Source organism: Hydractinia symbiolongicarpus, chromosome 6 (genome assembly GCF_029227915.1).
Source record: "Hydractinia symbiolongicarpus strain clone_291-10 chromosome 6, HSymV2.1, whole genome shotgun sequence".
Taxonomy (NCBI): Eukaryota; Metazoa; Cnidaria; class Hydrozoa; order Anthoathecata; family Hydractiniidae; genus Hydractinia; species Hydractinia symbiolongicarpus.
Window position 1 is genome coordinate 33,801,845 of NC_079880.1, and position 24,423 is coordinate 33,826,267.

A 24,423-nucleotide genomic window follows, 5' to 3' on the forward strand; every position below is an offset into this window, starting at 1 on the left:
TTCAGTTTATTATACACATTGTGATTGCTGGGTTAAGAATAGGTAACAAAATTAGAAACCCATTAAAAAAGAATCGCATCGTTATTACAGACGATCTGTGATAATTATTATGTTTATATTTATGCCAAGAAAACTTACATATATATGTATATACATAATTAAAGAGATTGCTTTAGGTTTAACCGTAACAAAACCCCAAATCGAAGAAGATAAATGTTAATGCAAATATAGATTGAATGATTATTATGGGCATGTCTTGCTTTCTTTTTTATTTAATCTTTTATGTGTGCACGGTATCCTAATTTCTGCATTGATTATTTTATGTCTATTTTATTGAATACAGGCAATAAACAAATATTTACCTTTCTTGTGCATAAAAAGTGACAACAAAATTTTTTGCCACCATGAATTTGAAGCACGACGTTTCCTCCACCATTTATTCAGAGTGCTGGTGTTTGTCCTGGAAGGTCCTGGAATTAATTCTTATGTTGTAAATCCTAAAATATCTGGTCCTGAAAGGACTTGGAATTTCACTTTTTATTTGGCTGGCAACCCTGTTTTGGGTGCATTTTTATTGTAGGTTTTTTCCATCTAATTTACAGAAAATTGTTTTGTTTGACACCAAAAATTTGTGTGTGTGTGTTTCATTTTGTTTAAACAAGAAACCGCATCAGTTTGAAACTACACATGTAGAAAAAGCATTTCAGCATAATACAAGCCGGCAGAGAATAGAAGAATATGTTGATATAATACTGATCTAGATTTTAATTGAGGAAATAATTAGCTGTATCTCCAGTTGCATTACTTGAATGTTCGTAAATTATTAGAGGGGTAAAAATAATGAGAAGATGGTGTGTCAAAGGAGGATGAAAAACTAGTCAAAAATAAAGCAAAGCTCCTACGTTTTGGTTAAGATTTTTAATAAGGCTTGTGTACAAAGTTATCAAACTTTCTGCATGCTTTTAAATTCATTAGCCATTCTTAAACTCTGGACAGTTTTTTTTAAAAAATACATATTGTATGCAAACTGTGATCCTCTGTAGGTGAGAGCATATTACAAAAGGTTATGCCAAAAGATAGGAAAACCAAATATGAGTTGTGTTTTGTGAGTGCACATGTGAAAAAGGAAATAAAAAACAAACATGAAATATATATTTTCAAAAAAATTGCAACTTTATATGTTAATACAACATTGTCCGGTTAAAACACAATAAATTTTACGACAAACAAATTTTTGGCTACGATTCTTTAATGACTATGTCTAAACTCAACACACATTTCTATAATAATACAGAGAGTATGTGGTATCTGCGACAGGCAAAGTTGATGTATTCATTTTCCTTTGATGTAGCTGAAAAAGGGATGTCTCAAATGTTAAATTTTCTGACGTTACGGCGCGCTGTCAATAACACTATAACGTCAATATCCTATTTTAAATTAATGGAGCCATTACAGTGCACTTAAAATTTTAAGGCCAAATAACTTGGAAACAAGGTTGCAACGTCAATGATTTTTCACCGCAGAGGTAACTAGGGACCAGCTGGGACCAATTTGGGTAATTTTCCCAAACATGGGTCCCCAAATCCATTTCGGAATGAACTGGTTGATGACGTCTCAAGATCTATAAAATGAAGGCAAAAGGTATACAAATTTGTTAAGAATATTTTTTTTGCACTTCAGGGGACTTTGCTGATGTCCGAAAAATTTTTAAACTTTTGTATCTCCTTAACCGTTTGTTAAAAGTGTGTGATTCTATAGATTATTTTGATCAGAGTTTCAAGCTCTACACAATAGAGGAAATGTGAAAACAATGTTCTAAATTTTTTTTTTGTGGATGAGTTGTTGACATCATCAAAATGCAAATGACGCTTCTTTTTCATTTTTATTCTGCCTCAGTGGATTTTTCCATGGGCTTTATCGACTAGTAACTAAATATTTATGTATTATAACAAAACGCTTTAAAATAGTGTCCCTTCAAGTCATCCTAAAACTTTTCAAGTTTAAAAAAAGGCTTATTTCACCACATCACCTAAGCACAATGCTTCACTAAAACAACTGAAAGATAAGGTCTTCTTCCTGAACGTTGTATCAGGAGATTACAACAACATCAATTTTTTGTTTCCGCAAGAAATTATTAAAGAATTTCGAATACTCTGAAATAAGAAATTACACTATTTCGAATCCAGTGTGATAAAAATGCCTGATGACCGCCACCATGACAAAAGGGTAAACCAACATATCACACTACTCTGTATTTGTGATTTTATATTAATAAAATAACACAAAAGTATAAAAATTATAAAAAAAAGTTACTGCTAGTCCTCGATATAGTGCCCCTATCTGATAAACACAGTTTGGAATAAACTCACCAATTTGTTTTAATAAAGGTAACAGTTCCCACAAGTATATGGTTGTGATTTTTATACAGGTGCTTGCAATGTTCAAAATTAATATATTAATACTAGTTATTGCAGGGAATTCCAAGAAAGAAACAACATGCATGCTACACATTGTACGCGTAAATTTATTTTAGAGAATTTGCGTCTGTGGTTTTTTTAAAATTTTCTTTTTGGTTTATTTTACTCCTAACAGTCCCGTAAGTGTACCGTAAGTGGTGTAAAAGTGCTAAAGATATTAACAAAACACCTTGGCTTGTTGTAGCACTTTTATAATAAGTAAATACCATATGAATAAATTTAAATAGTGAACAAAAAGACGCTGACTCGTGGCCCGTTGTGCTCACTGTGATGGTCTGCCATTTTGTTTGTAGTGCTATTTACTCATGACAATATGATGGCGGCCAGAGCGGACGCAAGTTGGCTCTTGACAAAGATTTTTGTTGTTTTAATTATTGGTATACTTGTAAAGAAGCCACTGTTCACAAATAGTGAAGTTTCAACAAATCTAACACGAGTGGATGCTGCAATTTCTTTTGGTTGTTTATGGCAGTATCAAAAGAGCATGAATTTAGCTTACGTAAAATGCAGTTTGTTTTTACCGCTACTTTTATTGATAGCCGGAGATATTGAAGCGTGCCCGGGACCACAAGCCGATGGAAATGTTGGTAGATTAACAGATTTTACTTTCAGAAAAGGAGTAAAGTTATTTCACCAAAACTGTAGAGGTTTTACAAATTGTTTACCAAATCTTACGGCTTTATTTTTGGGAGAGAAAAACTCAATTTTATCTCTCTCAGAGACACATATTGTACACGAAAGTGATAGCTTGTTTTGTATTCCGGGGTTCAAGTTTGTAGAAAAGAGACGAAAAACTGGCCTAGGAGGAGGTGTTGCTATATATGTATTGGAGAATATAAACTGGAAACGTCGAGAAGACGTTGAATGTGAATTTTTGAAAAAATATTTGGATCGAAATATGCCCGGAGAAGTGAAACATTATCTAATTTGCTGTATGTACCGACCCCCGGACAATTCACTTCACTTACACAAGAAGTGGAAAGAATATTTTCAATCCACGCTTGAGACCATTAACGACCTATCGCTAGAAGTTATCATTATGGGTGACTTTAATGTTACTGACATTACCTAGAGTGAGACTTATAGTAAATAGATCTTGTTTTAAATTTATGGGATCAAAGATTTATAATGACTTGCCAATCGAAATTCCAAAATTGGATACTTTACCAAGTTTCGTAAGAAACACTAAATGCTAATCCTGTAATAAATTATTTTATGCCTTATAGAAAGCTAGTATTTTTAACTCATGTTTAAACTGTTATATAATAATATTTTATAATTTTATTTTTCACAGGACATATTTTAGGAGCAGTTTTTTAAAAACTGAATTATATCCATCCTGTATAAACATTCATAATAATAATAATAATAACCCCCATATTTTATATTTTCTCCCTAGGTTATTCTTTATCCATAACAATGGTAAAACCGAGGGTCATTTTTTATTTATTAGGAGCATGTTCTTTTATGCAGTTAAAAATTTTAAAATATAATATTCAACATTTAATTTAAAGGGACTGTCCGTTAAAAAAATAAGTTTTATTATATCAACTAATTTGTACTTATTATTAAAGAATATCTGCATCTTTTAAAACATAATAATATTAATAAGCTCATATAAGTTGTTTTCTTTTTTTATTTTCCTCCTGAAGCACCACCTTTGAATTGCCATTTTGTCTGAATAATTTCGCATAAATGAGAGGCTAAACACACATGTTTTCTCTGATGTAGAACAGTGGTGAGAAAATCAAAACAAAACGCGCTTCGTTCAAGTATGGACCACAACAAAATATCTTATTGACTTATTTTCTTTACGTTTTTTATTTTTTAAGTCAGTTAATACCACCGTGTAGCATATATTTAAAAATGCATTATAAATAACTTGTCTGGTTTCGCAGATTCTGTTATTATTTGCTAAAAGCTCTTCGCTGAAGATAAAAGTTGAAGATCAAAATGTAAAAGAGGCTGCTTCAGCGCAACATTACGCAATTTCCCCTCGAAAGCAAACTAAGGAACATTTTTGTTTCCTTTTTGTAAATTAACTCTGAACGTAGGAAGATAAAAAATTTGCTGTTCGCATGGCATACTGTTCGGCGTACCGTTGTAAAAACAACATTAAGTCAAACAAAGATAAAAGCTTTTTTCTAATGCCTAAGAATCCTGAAGTTAGCAAAGCCTGGATTGCTGCAATTAACAGAACAAAGCTGCCAGTTAAAGTATTTCTATGCTCTGACTATTTCGAAGAAACCTGTTTAATCATTATTATTTGGTGAAGTCACCCTTAGTTTTAGATTCTGAACAATTATCTATAATCGATAATGAAGTTGAATTTGAAGTTGAATCCAAATTATAAATTTGAATACAGGTCTTACCAAAAACACCAATCAGTAACAGGCTTACACAATCTAGAATTTTGCTGAGGATCAAAGTCTACCTGATCATCACAAAAATCATTACAGCTGCCTAGGCTGCGAAGCTATTTCGGAATCTCATCTTTCTGGTTCATACTGAAATCCTAATAACGAAAATTTTTCGTTTGACGAAGACATATTAATAATCGTATTTCATAATTTGTAGAGAAGAGATTAAAATTAAAAGTTTTTTGAAATAAGTTTCTAAACAGTTAACTTCTAGGGGTTTTCATATTTTGTATTGAATACGCTACACACTTTCGCTACATAGTCTGCTTTTCACACAGCATTTAATTAATGTGTTTAAAACATTAAATTTAAACACAAGTGGTTTTTAATGATACAGTTGAAGCTCACGATGTTATACGATTGATTTTTCAGATAAGTTTTTAATAGATAAATGCTTTATGCATTGCCGTAAGCGGCAACTTAACTATGCTCTAGAAAGTGAATTTCATATAATATTTTCATTATTTTTTCGGCTTTCCATGTGTGAGTAAGGAGCATATTTAGCACGTGTGATGAGTTGCACGCCTGGATAGCTGTCGAGTGTTCAATCGCACTCGACATATGGAATTCTGTGTTGGTGGCCCGTGGAGAAATTCATGGGTTTCCACAGCCCTTCATATACTGCATTTTATGTGTGTTGCTACTGTGATACCTTTTTTACACAAAGACAGACAATGGGTATTATTATGATATAACAATGTAGATTCTGAAAACGTTTAGGTTGCTTACGGACCTGGAGCTTACATGATGGTAGATGTGTGTATGCTGACCCCAAATACAAGGAAAGAAGTAAAAACCTCGACAAATCACACAGTTCAAATATATTACAATTATTTTACAACGACATAATAAAAAGCGTAGTTGCTGTGACATTTGATCACAACATAATATTCTATGATGTTTGTAATTTGAAAATCCAAAAACAAGTAAGTAATATCATAAATCTGATCTTCATCGCCACTCTTGTGAGGCGCCAGCGTAGTCAACACATGGGATGTTTATTACGCCTTAGTATGAAAGAACAGATTTGCAGTTTAATTTTGATTTCCACACTTCCTTATTCAAAACATAAGGAAATCTGTTAAATAAATGAGAAATGAGGTGCTTTCAAGCCTAAAGGTTTTCACACCAATGAAAAATAGTTTATTTTTTATTTATTTTGTACGTAATATACCCATACATAGTTACATCAACAATACTTTGAGCTCCGCAAAATTCTTCCAAGTTTACTACATATGCTTTTTCCCTAATTTCTCCAACTAGATCACCTAGTGACAGCTCTTGTATGTAGTTGAGAACAATTTCAGGCTATCCATACAAGGCTTGCTGTGAAACAACTTCTTTTTCAAATAGGGACCCTGTTTATATACAGTAATGCTTGTGACATATTTGTGTTCCTTTATTTTTACTTTAAAAAACTGAATTCTTAAGTCTTGTCTGGAAGACCAAGCCATCATATCTGAAAAAACACAACAAATTGTAGGTTGGTTACTGTCATAAAAATAGTGTATGGGGGACAGGGTTAAAACAAGTGAACTTCTAAACTCGTTATTAGTCTTCTTTTCAGTCCTATTTACAAAATGTAAACACAAGCATACAGAAAAAAAATATTTAAAGGGGCACTCCAGTAAAAAAAAAATATTTGAAAAAAATGTTATTTTGATTAACCAATACATAAATATGTCAAAATAAATCTTTTACAATCGTTAAAAATCTCTATTTATACCTTAATTGGGTCTGTAAACATCTTTAATTTCAAATAAATTTGCAAGATCGCCTAAAGTCGAGAGGACTAGGTCCGAATAGATGAGCATACGTCACATCATGCAGAAAGTCTGTGAGCTCAGCAGGCACGCCTTCTAAAAGTGTGTTTACTTACTTTTTACATTTTTCGTTGATAAGACGTCTTGTAATAATGACAAAGATTATAACTCAAAAAACTTAGAATCAGATAGTTATCTTCATGAAAAAGACTTCACAAAGCTAAATCCATACGACTTCGAACCTGTTGTGTCTTTTACTGACTCAAAGCAACGTTCTTAGGAAAATCTTTTAAAGAAATAAAAAATATGTTTAATCGTTTTTTTTTTTTTTGCATTCTTTTCGTCAAAAAACTTTATCATTTGCTTTAGTAAAAAACTTTCTTACTTTGCAAGCCAATTTATTTTTATTTCACAGTTCAGCAATATCATTTCTCTGCACTTGCTTTTTTGCGCACAAATGCAAACAAATTTTATGTAACGTTGAAAATTTCTCTGTGATGGAGATCTATTGAAATGCCTGATCGAAAGATCGAATAATGTTTGTGTTGTAATAAGTTGGTAAAACGGGGGTATTAATATTGTATAAATAAATAACCTTTCTTATGATTACGGTAGGTCATAAATGCGTTGCAGAAGCTAATGATTTAAAAGTGGTTGTTTTGACAAAGCTGTTTTAGAAACTGCATTATCAGGATTACATGCAGCCTTAAACAGTAACAAAGATTGAAGAAAATGGGCACATTTACCCCCTATCCCTGCCAGGTCCTATCAAAAAAGCTTCTTTTTTGAAAAACAAAGAATAGAAACTTAAGTGCAACAAAAGATACATGTGTAGCTAACTAGAAAACTCTTTTGTCGGTGTTTGTATTGGAAATTGGTATAATGTGTTTTTATTTAATATAAAAATGTACAAAACGATATTTGGTTGTGTTCTGTGGATACAAGTAAAAATAATGAAATGAGAAGAAATGAGAAACTTTAATCTCGATCACTAGCTGAAATAGCATTTTTACGAATTCGCAATATTTTAATATGGAAGTTTATTTTGTGGAGATCTCATTTAAAAGAACTATCTGTGAAGTGCAACAAACAAATATAAAAACTTTGATCGCTTGGTAAATCACCTGCACAACGTATTTTGTTTAGCCATCTTTGTCCGAGTTCTTCCTTTCTATCAGACAGGATTCTGTGAAAACTGGCTTCTTTACACTTCTCTGATCAATTGGTACATCGAAACGCAGAACATCTCACCATTTTTTAAAGATTTAAACATAAATCATAGACAAAAAGCGATTTAAATGTAAGCTATAGGTCTTAACATGAGCGTTCTATGCGCTCGCTTAAACTTTCTGCACGATGTGATGTCATTATTTATAATCAGGTGCAGTCCTAAATGAAATCGCACTTGTCTGTTTTTTTATGAGATAAAAATTGAATATGCTAAGGCTAGTACAACAATTTTAAATAAGGAAAACAAGTGAAGTAAGTTTTTTTTGATTTTTTATGCTTTTCTGAGTAGGTATAAAACAAAAAAGAGAAAAGTGATTTTTACTGAAGTTCCCCTTTAAATAAAGTTCATATTATCTTCAAAATTAAACCAACAAGCAAAGCCCTTAAAGTGTGAAAAACCGAAAAGAAAAGTTTTTAATAGGTTTTAAATTGGCTCTGATTTCGCAGGGACGTTTTTCGTTATTTTAGAATGAAATACGGCAACTTTAGAGCTTCGCAGGGACGTTTTCTCGTCATTTTAGAACAAAATATGGCAACTTTGAAGCTCTGCAGGGACCTTTTTATCTCAATTCGTATAAAAAATAAAACGATCTTGGAGACGATCCCTAGCCAGACATTACTTTTTTGTGTCTTTGTATTTTAAATCTACAGGATATTTATAGAAATGCGTATTTTTATAAATACGCGTATTTTTAAATACAGTTTTTAAAAAAATGCGCATATTTTTAATACACAATTCGTATTTTCAAAACTACGAAATACGGAATTCTATTGTTTTAAAAATACAAATTAAAAATAGAAGTGGTCGATTTTCCTAGAGAGCATCACATATTCATTTATTTACATATATTAAATTAATGTAAAGAAGATCCTTAAATACGCGAATGAAAACGCAATATTAAGATTTTCAACCAAAATGGAAAAAGTTAGACCCTGTGAAAAATTTTAAAAGGCTTAATTGCTTAAGTAATTTCTTGTGAAAAGTTTTAAAAGGGGTCTTTTACAAAAGTTATTTTTCTTCGTTTCTTGAATGTTTGTATCACAAAAATTTGTTCCTTTTAGGTATTGCTATCACAAACTAACCATGTTTGTGTATAGTATACCTGTTTGGTTTTAGCTTAAAAATTATTTATTTCAATTATATATTTAAGCACTGTTATTTGCTTTGAGCAACATTTAAATGCAGAATACGTTTATTATTGCACAAGCTAGCTATCTAATAGTCAATACTTATGACCTGGCAAGAATCTTGGTACTAGCTGGAGCATGATACTGTGATGCAAAGGATAGATTAAGACTTAGACTGGACATTAAACTAACTATGAAACTTACAAAAAAGTGTGTTTACATAACTGGTTATGCTAATGATTATTATGTCTAACTTAGGAAGTATTTTTGTTTTTAGTTTATTGGATATTATGATGAAGTGCTAGACATTAAATTTTTTGGTGAAAATGAAGATTGTGTTGCTTTAGCAACAAATAGCGAACAAATAAAAGTAATACATCGCGAACAATTGACATCAGAAGTATTACGTGGTCATACAGGTGAAAGTTTAAAATTGAACATTCACTGGCAATTTTAAAAATATTCACAATATACAAAGATTTATGTTAGATGGCTATTTTATTTTCATTAAGCATTTAAGATGAAATTTTGTTGTGGCATAATTGTTTAGGAACTGTGTTATCTATTGATGTCAGTTACGATGGAAAGTACATTGCTTCATGCTCAAAGGTATTTTTGTTTTGTTATAATTTGTGTAATAACGCTTTTTTTAGGTTAATAGTTAACCCTATTAGCAGGGGTGGGGGGCATAAGGTGCCCACGTCGTCTTTCACTTAGCATAAATTTTGTGTGGCATGTAATTGAGTGTTGAAATTTGCTGACTTTTCCTAACTTTCATTAGGGCTTGTAGTGGAAAAACAATTCTGGAGGGGAGGCGGGAAATTGCATTAATACAATTCTTTGTTTAAAATTTTAGAAACTGCTGACATGCATCAAGATGTTGTATTTGTTATAAAAATATTTATTACATGTATATTCGTTACTAGGTGGTTACTAAGGTTTTTCTAAGGAGATATGGGTCCTATGGATAAAATACAGACCAGATTTAAAAAAATATATTGATCCAGAGAAATGACGTTATTTCTGATCCTAATGATGTCATTATATTGTTAAAAAATAAAAAATATAAAAAATAAAAATCATTAAATATCATGGTCATCAATATTTTTAGCATAACATAGCTTTTTACATTTATCGTTAGAATAAGAAACTTTCATATAAAAATGACGTCCTTTTTATACTAATGACGTCATTAAACTTTTTATATAAAATCAATTTTTTTCTATTCAATAAATAAATCTACCAACAATAAAGGTCAATATTGCATGAGAAATTTATATTTATTACAACATTGGTCTATTTTAGGCATTAGGCATTTTTGATCCTTGTGAGGTCATTGGAAGAATTTTTTACCTGATATTTGATTGTATTAAAGGGATTCGAGGTACTTTTACAATTTGGACTCATCTGAAAGATTTGCATGAGAAATGCTAAATGATATATTCACTTTTTGTTAAAACTTCATGTAACTCCAGATTAGCTTTTTAAATATTTATTTTTCTTGTCGCTCTTCTACCGCCATCTTGGTTATCTTTGACCTTCTTCTTCGTTAAAAATTTTCCTTCTAGCTGCAGCCTTTTTTAGTGGCACGTGAACCTGTTATGTAATATTTCAGTAGCGCTTTAATTATTACTGACCGTTATAACTTTTTGTTGAGACGCTGGTTGTGCATGATTTTTATTTCAAAGGACTTTTATTTAAGACCCAGTTTGTGAAATTTACTGATTATTCAACATGCCACACATTTGTGTATGGATATATTTTGGAAGGCAAATAAAAGTAACAAAATATCAACGTGTGACTATAAGCCCATAAAAAGTTATGTAAAAAGTTGAAGAGGGAAGGAAGAGGGGGCTGCAGCACAAATAGAATTTGGGGTGGATACAGCCTTTGAGATGGCACTCAGCATTTGCAGACGTAATTACCGACATATTTTCAGAACCTATTTTTCGGTATATAACCCACACATCGTATAACCCGCAGCTCAGCCGTTTTAGGGAGTTATAAACTAGGTGCTATCAGATAGCCCACACCTTCGTATAACCCGCATAAAATTTCGATCGATGTGTTTTACTTACCCGCACCTTTGCATAACCCGCATCATGTTAAGAAAAAAATTCAGCGTATTTTTACTTCCCTAATCATTTTATAACCATGTGCGTGTGTTCTGTTTTTTTCATGATGGAGACAAGTGGGGGACGCTTAAACTCGTGAACCCCAAGCACGAGAACCGAGTGTCTGAACTAGCGACTCTCTCAGTCTTAACTTCCTTGTCTCCGATTTCTGAAATAATAACGGATTAAAATTAATTTGACAATGCTGTTTTCCTTTTATTTGTAAACATTAGTTGCTTCCTGCGATTAAACAAACAAACAAACAAACAAATAAAAAATAAAAAACCCATGCTATCAGGTTATAAATCTAAAGTAAAATTTTATGTGTTTTTAAGTTTTTTTCGCATAAAAATAAACAACATAATAATTATCACGGATTGTCTATAACAGCGATGTACGGAACGTTCTTTTCTAATGTTTATAGAATTTTGTTATCTATTTATACCTCAGCAATCACAGTGTGCATGATAAAATAATGGCAGCAATGAGGAGGAAATAGTTGCGTGTGTCTTATCAATTGTATTTTATATTTATTTTTGATATTTTCAGTGGCCAGCTGTTGCTCGAAGGTAGCAAAGATAAAAAAAGAAAATTATTTTCTATACTTTAATTTTAACATTTTTCAATATTTTTAACAGGAATTAATAATTAAGTCCTGGGCACTAGGTTGTGAAACACGTGTCAATTAAACCTAAAAATGATACCTGCTATATTGCTCTATTACCAGAAGCAAATCATTTCAATGTGCCCAATGTGATTGCAAAAATATAAATAGATTAGAATTACATTCAACACAAAAGAAAAATGATCTCCAAAATTGTGTTTCAGAGAGAGCTCGTAATATTAGCACTGGCAAGCAATAGAAATTTAAAGCAATTTCACTGTGTGAAAAAAATTATATCACATAGTAAGATTACGTAGATATAGGATCGCGCATGCAGTTGTATTAATGTACGCATTTTAACCCGTTGGTACTATTTTCTTCATTGAATGTATAAACTTTAAATTTCACAATAAATGACAGAAAATATAAAACATAACCCGCACCACATTATAACCCGCACCAACAGTGGAAGTCGTAAAAATCAACTTGTAACCCTTATAAACCGGATAATACGGTACCTTCGCGTTGGCAATTATTTGACGTGGTAAAATCGCACATAAAAAGTCCCCCGGCCCTTGTGTGATCAGACGTGTGATAGTTCAGTTGCCTCCTACCGCAATGCACAAACAACAAACTCTTAACAAAAAATCAGTCACCATATTTGTTGCGCTTCAACTGCATCATTAAAAACAGTTTCTCACCAATGTAGTTTGTTTAAATCATTGAAAAACGCTGAAATGTAGTTAATAAAATGCCGTTTTTTCTGCATTGAACTTTAATATTTACGCAATTAGCTATTATTATTTTATTTTTTATTTTCCTTTTGCTTTTTTCCAGTAAAAATAATTCTTTTTATTTAGGAGTAGCTAAAACATTTTTTGTGCTTTGTTAAGTTTAAAATAATTCGAATATAGCCACAGTAGTTATTTGTCGACACTAAAAATGGAATTATGAGGGTTTCCTTGGGCATCAAATGTATGATGTATGCTTTTAAAAGGTCTAATCATGAAGGTGCAGAGCAGTTCTGAACCAAAAGGCCTGGGGACAAGGTTAGCATACTCTAAATTTGAAAAACAAAAGGCTATTGTTAACAAATAAGAATGAACAAAAAAATCCGCACACCGTTTTAAAAGGGTTACCCAAGGTTCATTTAAAAACAGAAGCTGATGAATAATAACAAGATTGTAAAAAGTTGGAACTCGTAGAAGCCGATTTTTTTCTTGTTTATGATACATTTTTAAATAGAAGTTTCTGCTGACTCAGCAATTTTAGTGTTAAGTTGAAATCTTTTTATTATGTATTAAGGCCTATATTTTCAGGAGATGTGAAAAATGGTATAAATAAAACAGAGTAAATAATTAAGCTATTTGGAAAGCTAAAAAAAGGTTACTGCTACCTTAAGTTATTGATTTTATACCAGAATAGAATGCAGGACCTGCATCGGTAATAGTTTAACACAATAAATTTATTAAAAATGGCAAAAAATTTGTTTCAGTTATTTTTTCTTTGTATTTAAGATGCCTTTATTTTTCTATGGTAAAAATACATGTAATGTTCAAAAATTATTTATTGCATAGTGTTTTTCATATGGCTTAGCATATATTTATATTCATCTTCATACAACATGCAAAAGCATGAAAAATATACACTTACATCTACAAACTAGTTTTGCACCTGTTCTTTGTGTTTTTCTTACACAAATTTTATTTTTTTTTAAAGAAAAATCAATATCTCCTTATTTCTCATCATATTAGCATCAAAATCTTCTACAAAACTGTAAACAAGCTCCTTAGCTATCCTCAGTACATTTATATAAAGAGTAGTGACCCTGATCAGAATATGTAGTTTGCTCATTAACTAACTTCCCAGTGTGACATAAATCTGTTAAAATTAAGGACAGTTTCTTATGAATTTCTGAAAAGAAAGAGACTGGCTATGTAGACAAGTAAAATTAAATTGCATGGTTACCACCATTAATACCGTTAATTTTATCTTATGTTTAATTTTTGAATTAGGATAACACAATTCGTGTTTGGTGCAAGAATGAGGACAATAATGAATTTTGTTGTGTTGCTACTGGATTTGGTCATACTCGTGATGTTGGTAGCATTGCTTGGCCAAAGTAGGTTGTGATATTTACCTTCCAAGCAAAGCATTTTTTATCACCTTTTGTTAGTGGTTTTGTACATATTAAATTGTATATCAATTAGACAAATAAATTTCAGAGAATACACGAATATACAAATTATGTGGAAACTAGAAATGTGAACTGTCTGTTCTAAAAATTAAGTGGTTGTGATTGATTGGAGCAATTCTAGAGATTTTGGTAGTTTCTAGTCCTCTCGAATATTGTAGAGCCATTGTGTGCAAAGATGTAGATTTTCTCTTTATTAGACCTGTTTGAGCAACCAATAGCACAACAACCAAGACATTTCTTTTTCTTCATTTTAATCCTTACATACAAGAAAATGTTTTGAACTCCAAGTTTTCTGTCTTTTCCTTTAGGCTTCTGTGTCACGCTAGAATAGAAAATATTTTTTAGACGCAAAGTTAAAAAATCATACGATAATAGGTAAAAGGGTTTTCCCTGTAAAACAAAACGTTTGTACCATGTACTTGTACCTTGAAATTGAAATACGCTAAGGCATTTTTGATCAAAAAAGACTCAAAAAATTATTAAGGAATTATTATTATTAAGGAAATTAAATATAGCCGTGTTTTGGCCAAGACAGTATTATTAGCTAATTAATCAACAAGACTCAATTATTCCGATTTGAACAAGTACCAGGTGTCAAAATTTGAGACAGTCTTTGATGAAGCAGGTAAGGTTTGGTACGTCATATTGACGATCAAGTAATGAAAGTTATTGAAGGAGTGATGATAAGTTACTTAGAGAAAGACTTGATATAGATAAGATGCAATTTGGTTTTGTTCCAGGGCTTGGCACTACAGATGCAATATTTTTACTCAGACAGCTTCAGGAAAATTATTTAGGAAAGAGAAAGAATCTCTATTTTTCCTTCGTAGATTTAGAGAAAGCCTTTGATAGAGTGCCACATAAAGTTATTTGGTGGGCTATGAGAAAATTAGGTGTGGATGAGTGGCTAGTTACGATGGTAGTCTATATACAGCAATGCTAGAAGTCATGTCAGGATTACCGATTCACTTAGTGATGAATTTAGTGTAAATTTTGGTGTACATCAGGGTTCTGTATTTAGTCCTTTGTTGTTTGTTCTAGTCTTAGAAGCGCTGTTGATGGAATTCAGTACAGGTTGTCCATGGGAGTTATTGTTGAAAAGTTTGAGAAGTGGAAGATAGGACTAGAAGAGAAAGGGCTAAGGGTGAACACAGCAAAGTCTGAAGTCATGATTAGTAGTATTGCAGCCAAGTGTGAACTTGTAGTTGGAAAGTGGCTTTGTGGAGTTTGCAGGAAAGGGTTTGGTAGTAACTCAATTTTTTGTCAGACTTGCAAGCATTGGGTACATAAGAAGTGCAGTAGTATTGGTGGAAGGTTAACAACTGACATTCAGTTTGTATGCAAGCGTTGCAAAGGTGAGATTATAGAGAATGAAGTATTTCCAGCTTTAATAATGTACAACAGTGGCGCGTTAGAGATAGTTGAGAACTTCTGTTACTTAGGTGATATGTTGGGCAGTGAAGGGGGTGTTGGAAGAAGTGTTACTTGAAGGATAGGTTCTGCTTGGAAAAAGTTCAGATTCCTTTTTTTGACTAGCAGAGTCTTGTCAATTGAGGTAAAAGGTAGGTTGTATGAGGCCTGTGTAAGAAGTTTTATGTTGTACGGTAGTGAGACATGGGCAGTGAAGCAGGAAGATCTTGACCGTTTAGAAAGGAATGATTTGAGAATGGTTAGGTGGATGTGTAACGCCAGTCTGAGACACAGAAAGAGTTCAGATGAGGTAAGAAGCAGGCTAAATATCCGTAGAATTAGAGATGTTATCCAGATAAGAAGATTGAATTGGCTGGGGCACTTGGAAAGAATTGAGAGGGATAATTGGGTAAGAAAGTGTAGAGACTTGATAGTTCCTGGGGCCAAGCCAAGAGGTAGACCAAGAAAGACTTGGCAGGAGGTTATAAGGACAGACTTGATACAGAGGAAGTTAAGTTTAGATCTAACACAGTCTAGATCAGACTGGAAGAGGGTCATTAATATACTCCGTCCAACCCATGCTGGCATGGAAAACAGACTTTAAGCCGAGAATGATGATAATGATGTTTTATTGAATTGAAACTGGTTAACTTCGGCTCAACTAAAAACATAGGAAACATTTTATTTTGTAGAATAAGTTTTAAGGAAAGTTGCAAAACTAGCTTATACTCATCATCGTACGCTGGTTGTAGCACTACAGAATGAATTTTTGTCTACAATTTTTTTATTTCCTTTTCTATGAAGTAATCTCTCTCTCAGAGAGGGGGTAAAGAGCTGGAGTTTACAATTAAGTTGCTTACATATTAGTTAAAGTGCATATATCCACAAGCTTTGTTTTCAATGAAAATGTGTGTCGTTGCTGCACAGGGAACATAGGCGAAATTTGGTCTTTTTTATGAAATATCAGGAAAAATTGACAGGAATTTTAAACTTTCCACTAACTCCCTTATACATATGCATATTATTTTAATACAATATTCTTTATTGTCAGTTCTATCTTCAGCTGGTATTTGTTTCATCCTCTGTTCCTGTTTTTTTTTATGTATATTGGATTCAGCTAAAATCTTAATGTCTGTTTGAATCTTTTATGATGATAGAAAAAAGTCAGGATTCTTAGTTAGAAAATGTCAGGAAAATATAGTTCAACCTAACCTATATAAAAAAGCATAGTATTAAAAAAATATTTTGATTTGCTTTCAAGCTTCTCAAGGCTTTCTCTAAAGATTTAAACCATAGTGAAGTAAAATAAAACAAAGACTCACCCTCAATGTACATTACACCTCATATAGTTATCGTGCCTGTCTCAGCATTAGTTTAAGAATTGATAGATGTTGGATCTATCAATTCTTGAACTAATGCTGAGACATACACAATCTTATGATCTACTAAACACGGCATTTCTTGCAGATTTTTAAGATGAAAAATATTTTGGAGTTCAAGAAGGCGTATTAGGAGAAATATTGATAACGTAGCTGAAGTTTTTATACCTGTATAAATATTCTTTTAATAATAATAAAAAAATAGGATTCACAAGTTCTAGAAAAACTTCCCAAAATTTGCTTTGCATTTATCTTTTCTTGACATTCAAACCCTATTCTAATTTTAGGTTATCTACAGATTATATTGTTACTGGAGCTCAAGATTTAACTTTGAAATGTTGGACTTTGCCTAAGATATTGGTTGTATGGTTCTTTTTTTATTGTTTTTACATAATTAGAATTTATACATAATTTTTGATAATTTTCAGTTTTGCCTTCCTAAAGGTGAGGTAGTAACATATGAGTTATTTGAATTTTTGTAATGTCACTCAATAATATTCAAGTTCTTTTTAGAGATTTAAATCTTTTTAGAGATCAGAAATTGTTAGTTTGTCTGTAAAATGGACAGAAAAAGCACATGACAAGGTAAACTAATTATTTTTGTGCAGTAATGTGGATATCATCACAACACAGGTTGCATTTACACTATGTTCGTTGAGTATAATTTTTTTTTTCAGGACATCAATGGTGTAGCAATTTCACCAAATAACAAATTTGTAGTTTCCGTATCACAAGATAAAACAGGAAAGGTTGTCAACATAAAATGAATGCTTTACTTTTCTGAAGCAAGTAGCTTACTTAGTCCTTTTTGTTGATTATATCTTGGCAGGAGGTTACAAGGACAGACTTGATACAGAGGAAGTTGAGTTTAAATCTAACACAGTCTAGATCAGATTGGAAGAGGGTCATTAATATGCCCCGTCCAACCCATGCTAGCATGGAAAACGGACGTTAAGCCGAGAATGATGATGATGATGATATCTGTTGTTTTTAAGGTTTGGAAAATCAAGTCTGGAAAACTTATTGGGACTCTTTGTGGACATAAACGTGGTATATGGTGTGCAATGTTTTCTCCTGTTGATCAGTGTATTGTGACAGGTTCTTCAGATTCCACAATTAAACTCTGGGCTTTGTCAGATTTCACATGTGTCAAGGTAATTCCAGTCCCAATTTTAGCTTCTACGTAAACTACAAATGGTAAAATCTTTGAAAAATTGTTGTCAGTGACATTACCTTACTAGCTTTTGGACATCAATTCTTTCCTTTTTTGTTTTGTTCTTTGTTACTTTCTTTATTATCTTTTTTAAAAATATTTTCCAAATTTTTGTTCTCTATGAGGCCGTGGTTTAGGGGGGTGAGTGTAGTACCATCGGGGCTGGGGCAAACATGCCCTACCCCCATAACTTCCCTTGTATAAGGTTATAACTTCTAAAACTTGGTATGGATGATATTTGTCACTCTGTCACATGGCAATTAAAAATCATGCCTCAAATGCTGACTATCGGCAATTTTTTGATGACATCAGCATTTTTTATTTTTTTGGAATTTGCGTAGCTCCATGATAGATTTTTATTTCTTTTTTTGTAGAAATATTGAAAATAATGGTAATTTTAATAATTTAATAAACATTTAGCTATTTTGGCTTAGTTTAAGACCCTTTGAGGCGCCAACATAAATATTATTCACATTTGAAAATAATTTTTTTCGGGAATTTATTATATACTTGTTTTTTTTTTTTATTTCATGATAGATTGATGTTTACTTTTTCCATTAACAGCTCTTAGTAACATATATTTCTAGGGTTTAAACTTCAAACAATATATTTATGAGGTGCCACATTTTTCTTTTCAAAATTATATACAAAAAATTATACAATGAAATTTGTTTTAGTCTGGGAACAGCTTTACATACATATAATAAATGGTTTTTACAATTTTTTTTCTGGCATTTCACATTTTTTTGTATTCTTCCTTTTCACAAATTCTTTGATGCACAGATAACAGCGATTTCTGTCACTTGCTAGCTGTTCAGCTGGGTCAGCTGCAACTGCAATATTCTCAAAATTTAAAACTTTTTCATCTTCTCTATCACCTGCAGCTGAAGCCCTCTTGGATTAGCCAGTCTGCTTTCCACGTGAGTCGTAACTAAGGATGTAATCAAATGAACTTAACTTGGTTCTGTTACTTCCTTGTACATTGTAAAGAGTTGAATGTAACGATAGTCAGCGTAATTGGATCCATTATATGTAATACATCGTGTAAAAATGTAAAAACATATTTTCACACATATAATTAGAGTAATTAGGATCGTAAAAAGTCAAGTATTTATGTACACCTGGTTAGAGACATAGTTCATAGATTGATTTTATACATTGTTTATAGAGAAATGCTTACAATCAAATAAGAAAAGCATACAACAATTATTGACAAGCAACTAAAAAAAAGGACCTTCCCTAACAATAAAAAATATATCCCACAGGCGTCAAAGGCTGGTAAAAGCGAAGGACGCAAGTTATTTGAACAACATTAGACATATAAACCTAAATGATAATATTTTAATTCCATTATAATATCCATATACCAAAATGCTATTTTGTTTCATTAGTTCAATTAGTTGTAAAGGCCCGTGGTAAGTCCACTTCGGCAGAAGAAAAATCGAAAAGTTCCGTTATTTGAATTTTTATAACTTTAGCAATGACCCATCAATACACCAAACAATGTTTTTAGAATAAAATAGAACAATAGAAGCGGATGTTTTATCCGCTTCTATTGTGTTGAGCTTCAAACGCTGATCAAGGAAATGTATAGGATTATTTTCTATAGATAAATGCAGAGATAAATAGGTTTACTGTTTTTTTTATAAAATTATCAACCGATCGATTTTGAAACGGGTGCTTTAACCAGCTTAGGAAATCGGTCCCATGTTTGTACTTACCAACACAGGAGATTAGGTCAATTATTTCCACTGTTATTTGGCCTTAAGCATTGTATATGCAATGCAATGGCTTCACTAATAATAGTTGCAAGTTCTAAAGACAAACTAATGAACTAACCTCAAAACATGCCCCCATATACATGTTAAAATAGTACAGTTGATATTCCTCTGAATAATAATAACAATAAAAACAAAATGCAAGGGCTGCATAAAATATCTTGCATGTCAATGTCAATTCACATTATTACTGCAACAATATATTTTAAATATTTCAACGAGTTCATTTCACAAAACCTAAGAATTCATTTACAGCTGTTCCGGGAGTGAGGGATATGATTTACTTTTTCGACACATGCATTTTTTGTTCCCATACAGGGTTCGAATTAGAAAAGTTAAAGGCGGTTTGCAAAAATTTCGGCACTCTGTAACGAAGTAAACCACTATCTAGATGTGGCTTGGGAACACCATAGATCAATTACCATTGGCATGTTCATTAGTGGCTACTTGTTTTTTGACGAGAATTTGTATTTTTTGTGACCTGCGAGCTTTACTTTTTCCTGCGTTATTATCTTTTTGTTGGAGACAAGTGGGGGAAGTTTAAACTCGTGAAACCCATACACGAGAACTAAGCATCTGAACTAGCGCCTCTCAATTTTAACTTTCTTGTCTTTGATAACCGAAACTTATGTTGCATAAATGAAATAAGTTTATTTTTATAGCATGCTGTAAGAAAATATTCAAAATGTAATTAATGTTTCAGAGGTTCTTAACCAGTTTTTGTGAACATTAAAATGCAAGTTCACTGCAGTATACTGATTAAAGTTGCTTTCTCAAAAAATATGTTTGTTTCAAACATGAGTCTTGTAGTAAAATGCTGTTTACAGTGGTGTCCTGATGAAAACGTGCGTGTACGCTCAACTTGCAAAAATAATTGCTTTCATTCAAAAACACAATAGGATAGCGAGTTCCTTTCAAATCACGTGAAAATAATTGCTTCGTGTTAATTTTTTAAACAGCAATCTAAAAAGGCATTTCTATCGCCAATTTTCCTTCTTAAACTTTTAAAATTTGATCTAACAAAGCTTTTGTATCACCGTTCTTCGTTTTTAAATTTTTAAAATTCGATCTAAAAAAGCATTTCTATTGACGCTTTTCGTTCTTAAACTTTTAAATGCGATCTAACAAAGCTTTTATATTGCCTTTCTGTGTTCTTAAATTTTCTTAAAGTGATTCCTAAAAATGGCATTTTGATTCGCAAATTGCGAACTGCTAATTCGAACCCTGCCATACCTCTGAGAGCCTTTAGCCATTTCTCGAAACTACCACTAATAAACTCTTCTGAAATCCTTAAATTAAGAAATTTATTAGGATTATTTTTAGAACTTGAAACTCACAACACAACTTTATTTCATTGAGAGGAATCATTTTTCAAAGTTTGGATGCGTGATTGACCCAATTTTCTGATTTATGTTACCATTTTGTCAAAACATAAAGCATAGGATCATATAAATGTACATTTTCTTGAGCAGGTTTGAAGCTATGCTATGCTTATATCTCCTTATTTACATTATATTTTCATCAGCGTTTCAGTATAAGCGCAAAAAGGCAACAGATAAAAAAAATCTAAAAAACTTATGTCACATCAAGAAGTCATTTTGCGTTCATAGGCATAATTCAGCAGCCATCGAACCAGTTTTACAACTGATTATTATAAAAGCCTTCGAATTAAACGTCTTTACTCAAAGCGCAATGGCTCAGTTGGCTAAGGTGTTATAACATGAACCCACAGGTTGTGAGTTCGAATCCCTTGAGGGCAGTTTTTTTATAAGAAAAAAATTTGTGACAAAAGCTTGTTGACGAGGTATAAATAACTCACTCATTTCGAGCGTAGTTCGTTAGTTAGATAGTTAGGAGTTGGAAAACAACACTATCCTCGCAAGCAAGATAGTAGTAAAGTAATAAATAATAGTAAATAATAATATATTTTAATATTTAGACATTTGAAGGGCATACAAATTCGGTATTGAGAGTAAATTTCTTGCATAGGGGTATGCAACTGGTATCCAGGTATGCAAACAATTTTGTCAGGAAAAAAAGTTGATTTTACAGGATTTTTTTCATTATGTTGTGGATACATTTTGTGTCTATTCAGTTCTTCAGAAGGATTAATCAAGATATGGGACATTAGAGGTGATGAATGTGTTTTAACATTGGAAGGTCATGATGAAAAGGTATCGTCAAGCTCAACCATCATTTTTAAAATGTTTTTTTATACATGAAAGCATATCTTTCATTAAAAAACAGGTATAAAATTTGTGCTAATGCTGATGTAGGCTTGGGCTTTAGCAGTTACCAAATCTGAAGATATGATTGTTTCCGGTGGTGCAGACTCTACTGTGAAGTTTTGGAAGGTATAAATTGGTAATTTGAATTCTTTAGAAAATATGTGGTGTTACCTCAGCTAAACTGAAAACCTTTTTATTCAGCGATACGAATACAGTTCTTCCATTCTTCTTTTTTGATTTTTTTTTTTTAAATTACCATCTTATTTTATGTCTTTTGAAATTTTGTATTCTTTTTGTTAAATATTTTTCTAGGACATAACAGAGCAAACTGTAAAAGAAGAAGAAGAAAAACAAACAACTCTTGTGTTAAGGTATGTTGACCAACAAAGTTGGTCCTGCTTGAGCAGTTATAAATAAAAATTTCTGAGTATGTTTTACTGTCCTTCATGTTTAGTTGTTCTTTTTATGTTTTATGTGCGTAGGGAACAAACTCTTCGTAATTTGCTTCAAGAAAAGAAGTTTGATAAGGCTATTGGACTAGCTACAACAATGAACCAGCCCTTCACGGTTCTAAATATTTTCAAAGGTAATTTAAAGATCTATCATTTGAATTTAGTGAGGTTGTGTCTGTCTGTGACTGTCAAAGTGGATATTTTCGTTTTTCTTTGATGTAGCTAAACGTTGCAAAGGCAATAACACAAATTTAACGTCCATATCTTAATTTAAATTAATAAAGCCATTGCAATGCAGTTGTAACTTGAAAGTAACTTTAAAACTATCCGATCAGTCATTTTTCACTGCGTGGATAATGAAGGACAACCTGAGATCAAATTGGGTTAGTTTTACAAACTTGAGTCCTGAAATTCGTTTACAATTATGATGATTTTTTTCCTTAGTCAGTACTTTTAGATTAATAATAAAATGCCGTGATTGAGCCGTTTTGTGAGCAAAACTTTATAAAGCTAGCAAAATTTATGAAAACGTTTTTGTGTTACTTTGTTAGATTTATTAAAACATAACTGACTTGGTCTTGATGCTGCGTCGTACATTAAGAAAGAATAGTAGACTGCTGAAATAATAAAAGCAACAGTCCTGTCTTTTAGTAAGTGTTGGCTAGCTAAGCTGGCTAAAACAAGGTTGTTAATACGCTTAGCACGTAGTAGGTGATAAAAAACCTACTGCAGACGTGCTCATAACAGCTATCTTGATGTGTTTTAGCTTGGTACTTTGCTTACATTTAGCTAGCTATTAGCTAGCTCAACTTTTTTAACTTTTGCTAACTACAATAGGATTAGAGACTTTATTCCTCCATGAAATGCAATAGCAACATATTCATTTGAAATCAGATGTACAAAAATAAATTCTACAAATATGTATATTTCTGGGGACCCTATTTTTAAAAATTTATCAAATATTTACTTAAATTAAATAATTTATTCAAGAAAAAGTATATAATAAAACTTGAGAAGGCAGGGACAGGTAAAATCAACCCACTGGCAGCTTAAGATGCTGATGTTAAAAAATTGAACTGCATGTTTAAGATTGTTTACTATGTTTACTACTGTTATATTTTAGATTAGTTTTTAATTGTGTTGTATGACTGGGGGTTTTATCTATATCAGTAAATAAATTGAAGTTAACAGTGGTAGCAGAGGATGAGTCACAATTACAAGATACCCCCAGTCTTTAATGACAAGAAGCCATATAATCGCTATGTTGATGAATTGAAAGCATGGACATTATTAACAGATTTAGAGAAGCAGAAGCAAGGCATCGCAGTGGCCTTATCTTTACCAGAAGAAGATTCAACACAAGTAAGAGATAAAGTGTTCAGTGAGATTAGTATTGCTGATTTGAATAAAGAAGATGGAATAGACACTTTGATAGCGTTTATGGACAACTTGTTTAAGAAAGATGAATTAACTGATATGTATGAACATTACACAAACTTTGATCGTTATAAAAGAAAAAGTGATGAAACTATGGAGTCGTATATAATAGAATTTGAAAAGTTGTACAATAAAACAAAGAAATTTGATATGGCATTACCAGAAAGTGTTTTAGCATTCAAATTACTTGATGGAGCTTGTTTAAAACATTCGGACAGACAGCTTGTACTTACTGGTGTAAACTATGAAGAAGTAAATACTATGTTTAAACAAATGAAAAGTGCATTAAAAAAGTTTTTCGGAGAACAATCATTACCTACTAATAGCAATGAAAGCTTAAAAGTTGAACCATCTATTACTAAAACTGAACCTGTATTTATTACTGGAACTCATGGAAATTCAGTTAGACCTCGAAATGAACGTTTCAGATATGGTAACAGAAATAATTATGAACGAAACAATCAACGACCATTACGTAAAAGAAATAATCCACTTGATGAAAAGGGTGAACCACTTAGATGTCACATTTGTCAGTCAGTTATGCACTTTGCACGGTTTTGTCCTCATGGGAATAAAACCTTTGACAAGCCAGT

At 31.9% G+C, this 24,423-nt stretch overlaps 1 protein-coding gene across 1 annotated transcript in view; it reads left to right on the forward strand.

Annotated features, from left to right (window-relative positions):
- LOC130646928 (transducin beta-like protein 3) overlaps positions 1-24,423 on the forward strand; it is a 94,843-nt gene that overhangs the window by 61,252 nt on the left and 9,168 nt on the right. The window contains exons 13-25 of the mRNA XM_057452602.1: positions 5,618-5,823; positions 9,296-9,437; positions 9,569-9,627; positions 13,752-13,858; positions 17,010-17,085; positions 17,254-17,307; positions 17,400-17,471; positions 17,718-17,876; positions 21,653-21,723; positions 21,809-21,887; positions 21,990-22,067; positions 22,254-22,312; positions 22,424-22,527. Coding sequence (XP_057308585.1) covers positions 5,618-5,823; positions 9,296-9,437; positions 9,569-9,627; positions 13,752-13,858; positions 17,010-17,085; positions 17,254-17,307; positions 17,400-17,471; positions 17,718-17,876; positions 21,653-21,723; positions 21,809-21,887; positions 21,990-22,067; positions 22,254-22,312; positions 22,424-22,527 — 1,266 coding nt within the window. The remainder of the gene's footprint in view (positions 1-5,617; positions 5,824-9,295; positions 9,438-9,568; positions 9,628-13,751; positions 13,859-17,009; positions 17,086-17,253; positions 17,308-17,399; positions 17,472-17,717; positions 17,877-21,652; positions 21,724-21,808; positions 21,888-21,989; positions 22,068-22,253; positions 22,313-22,423; positions 22,528-24,423) is intronic.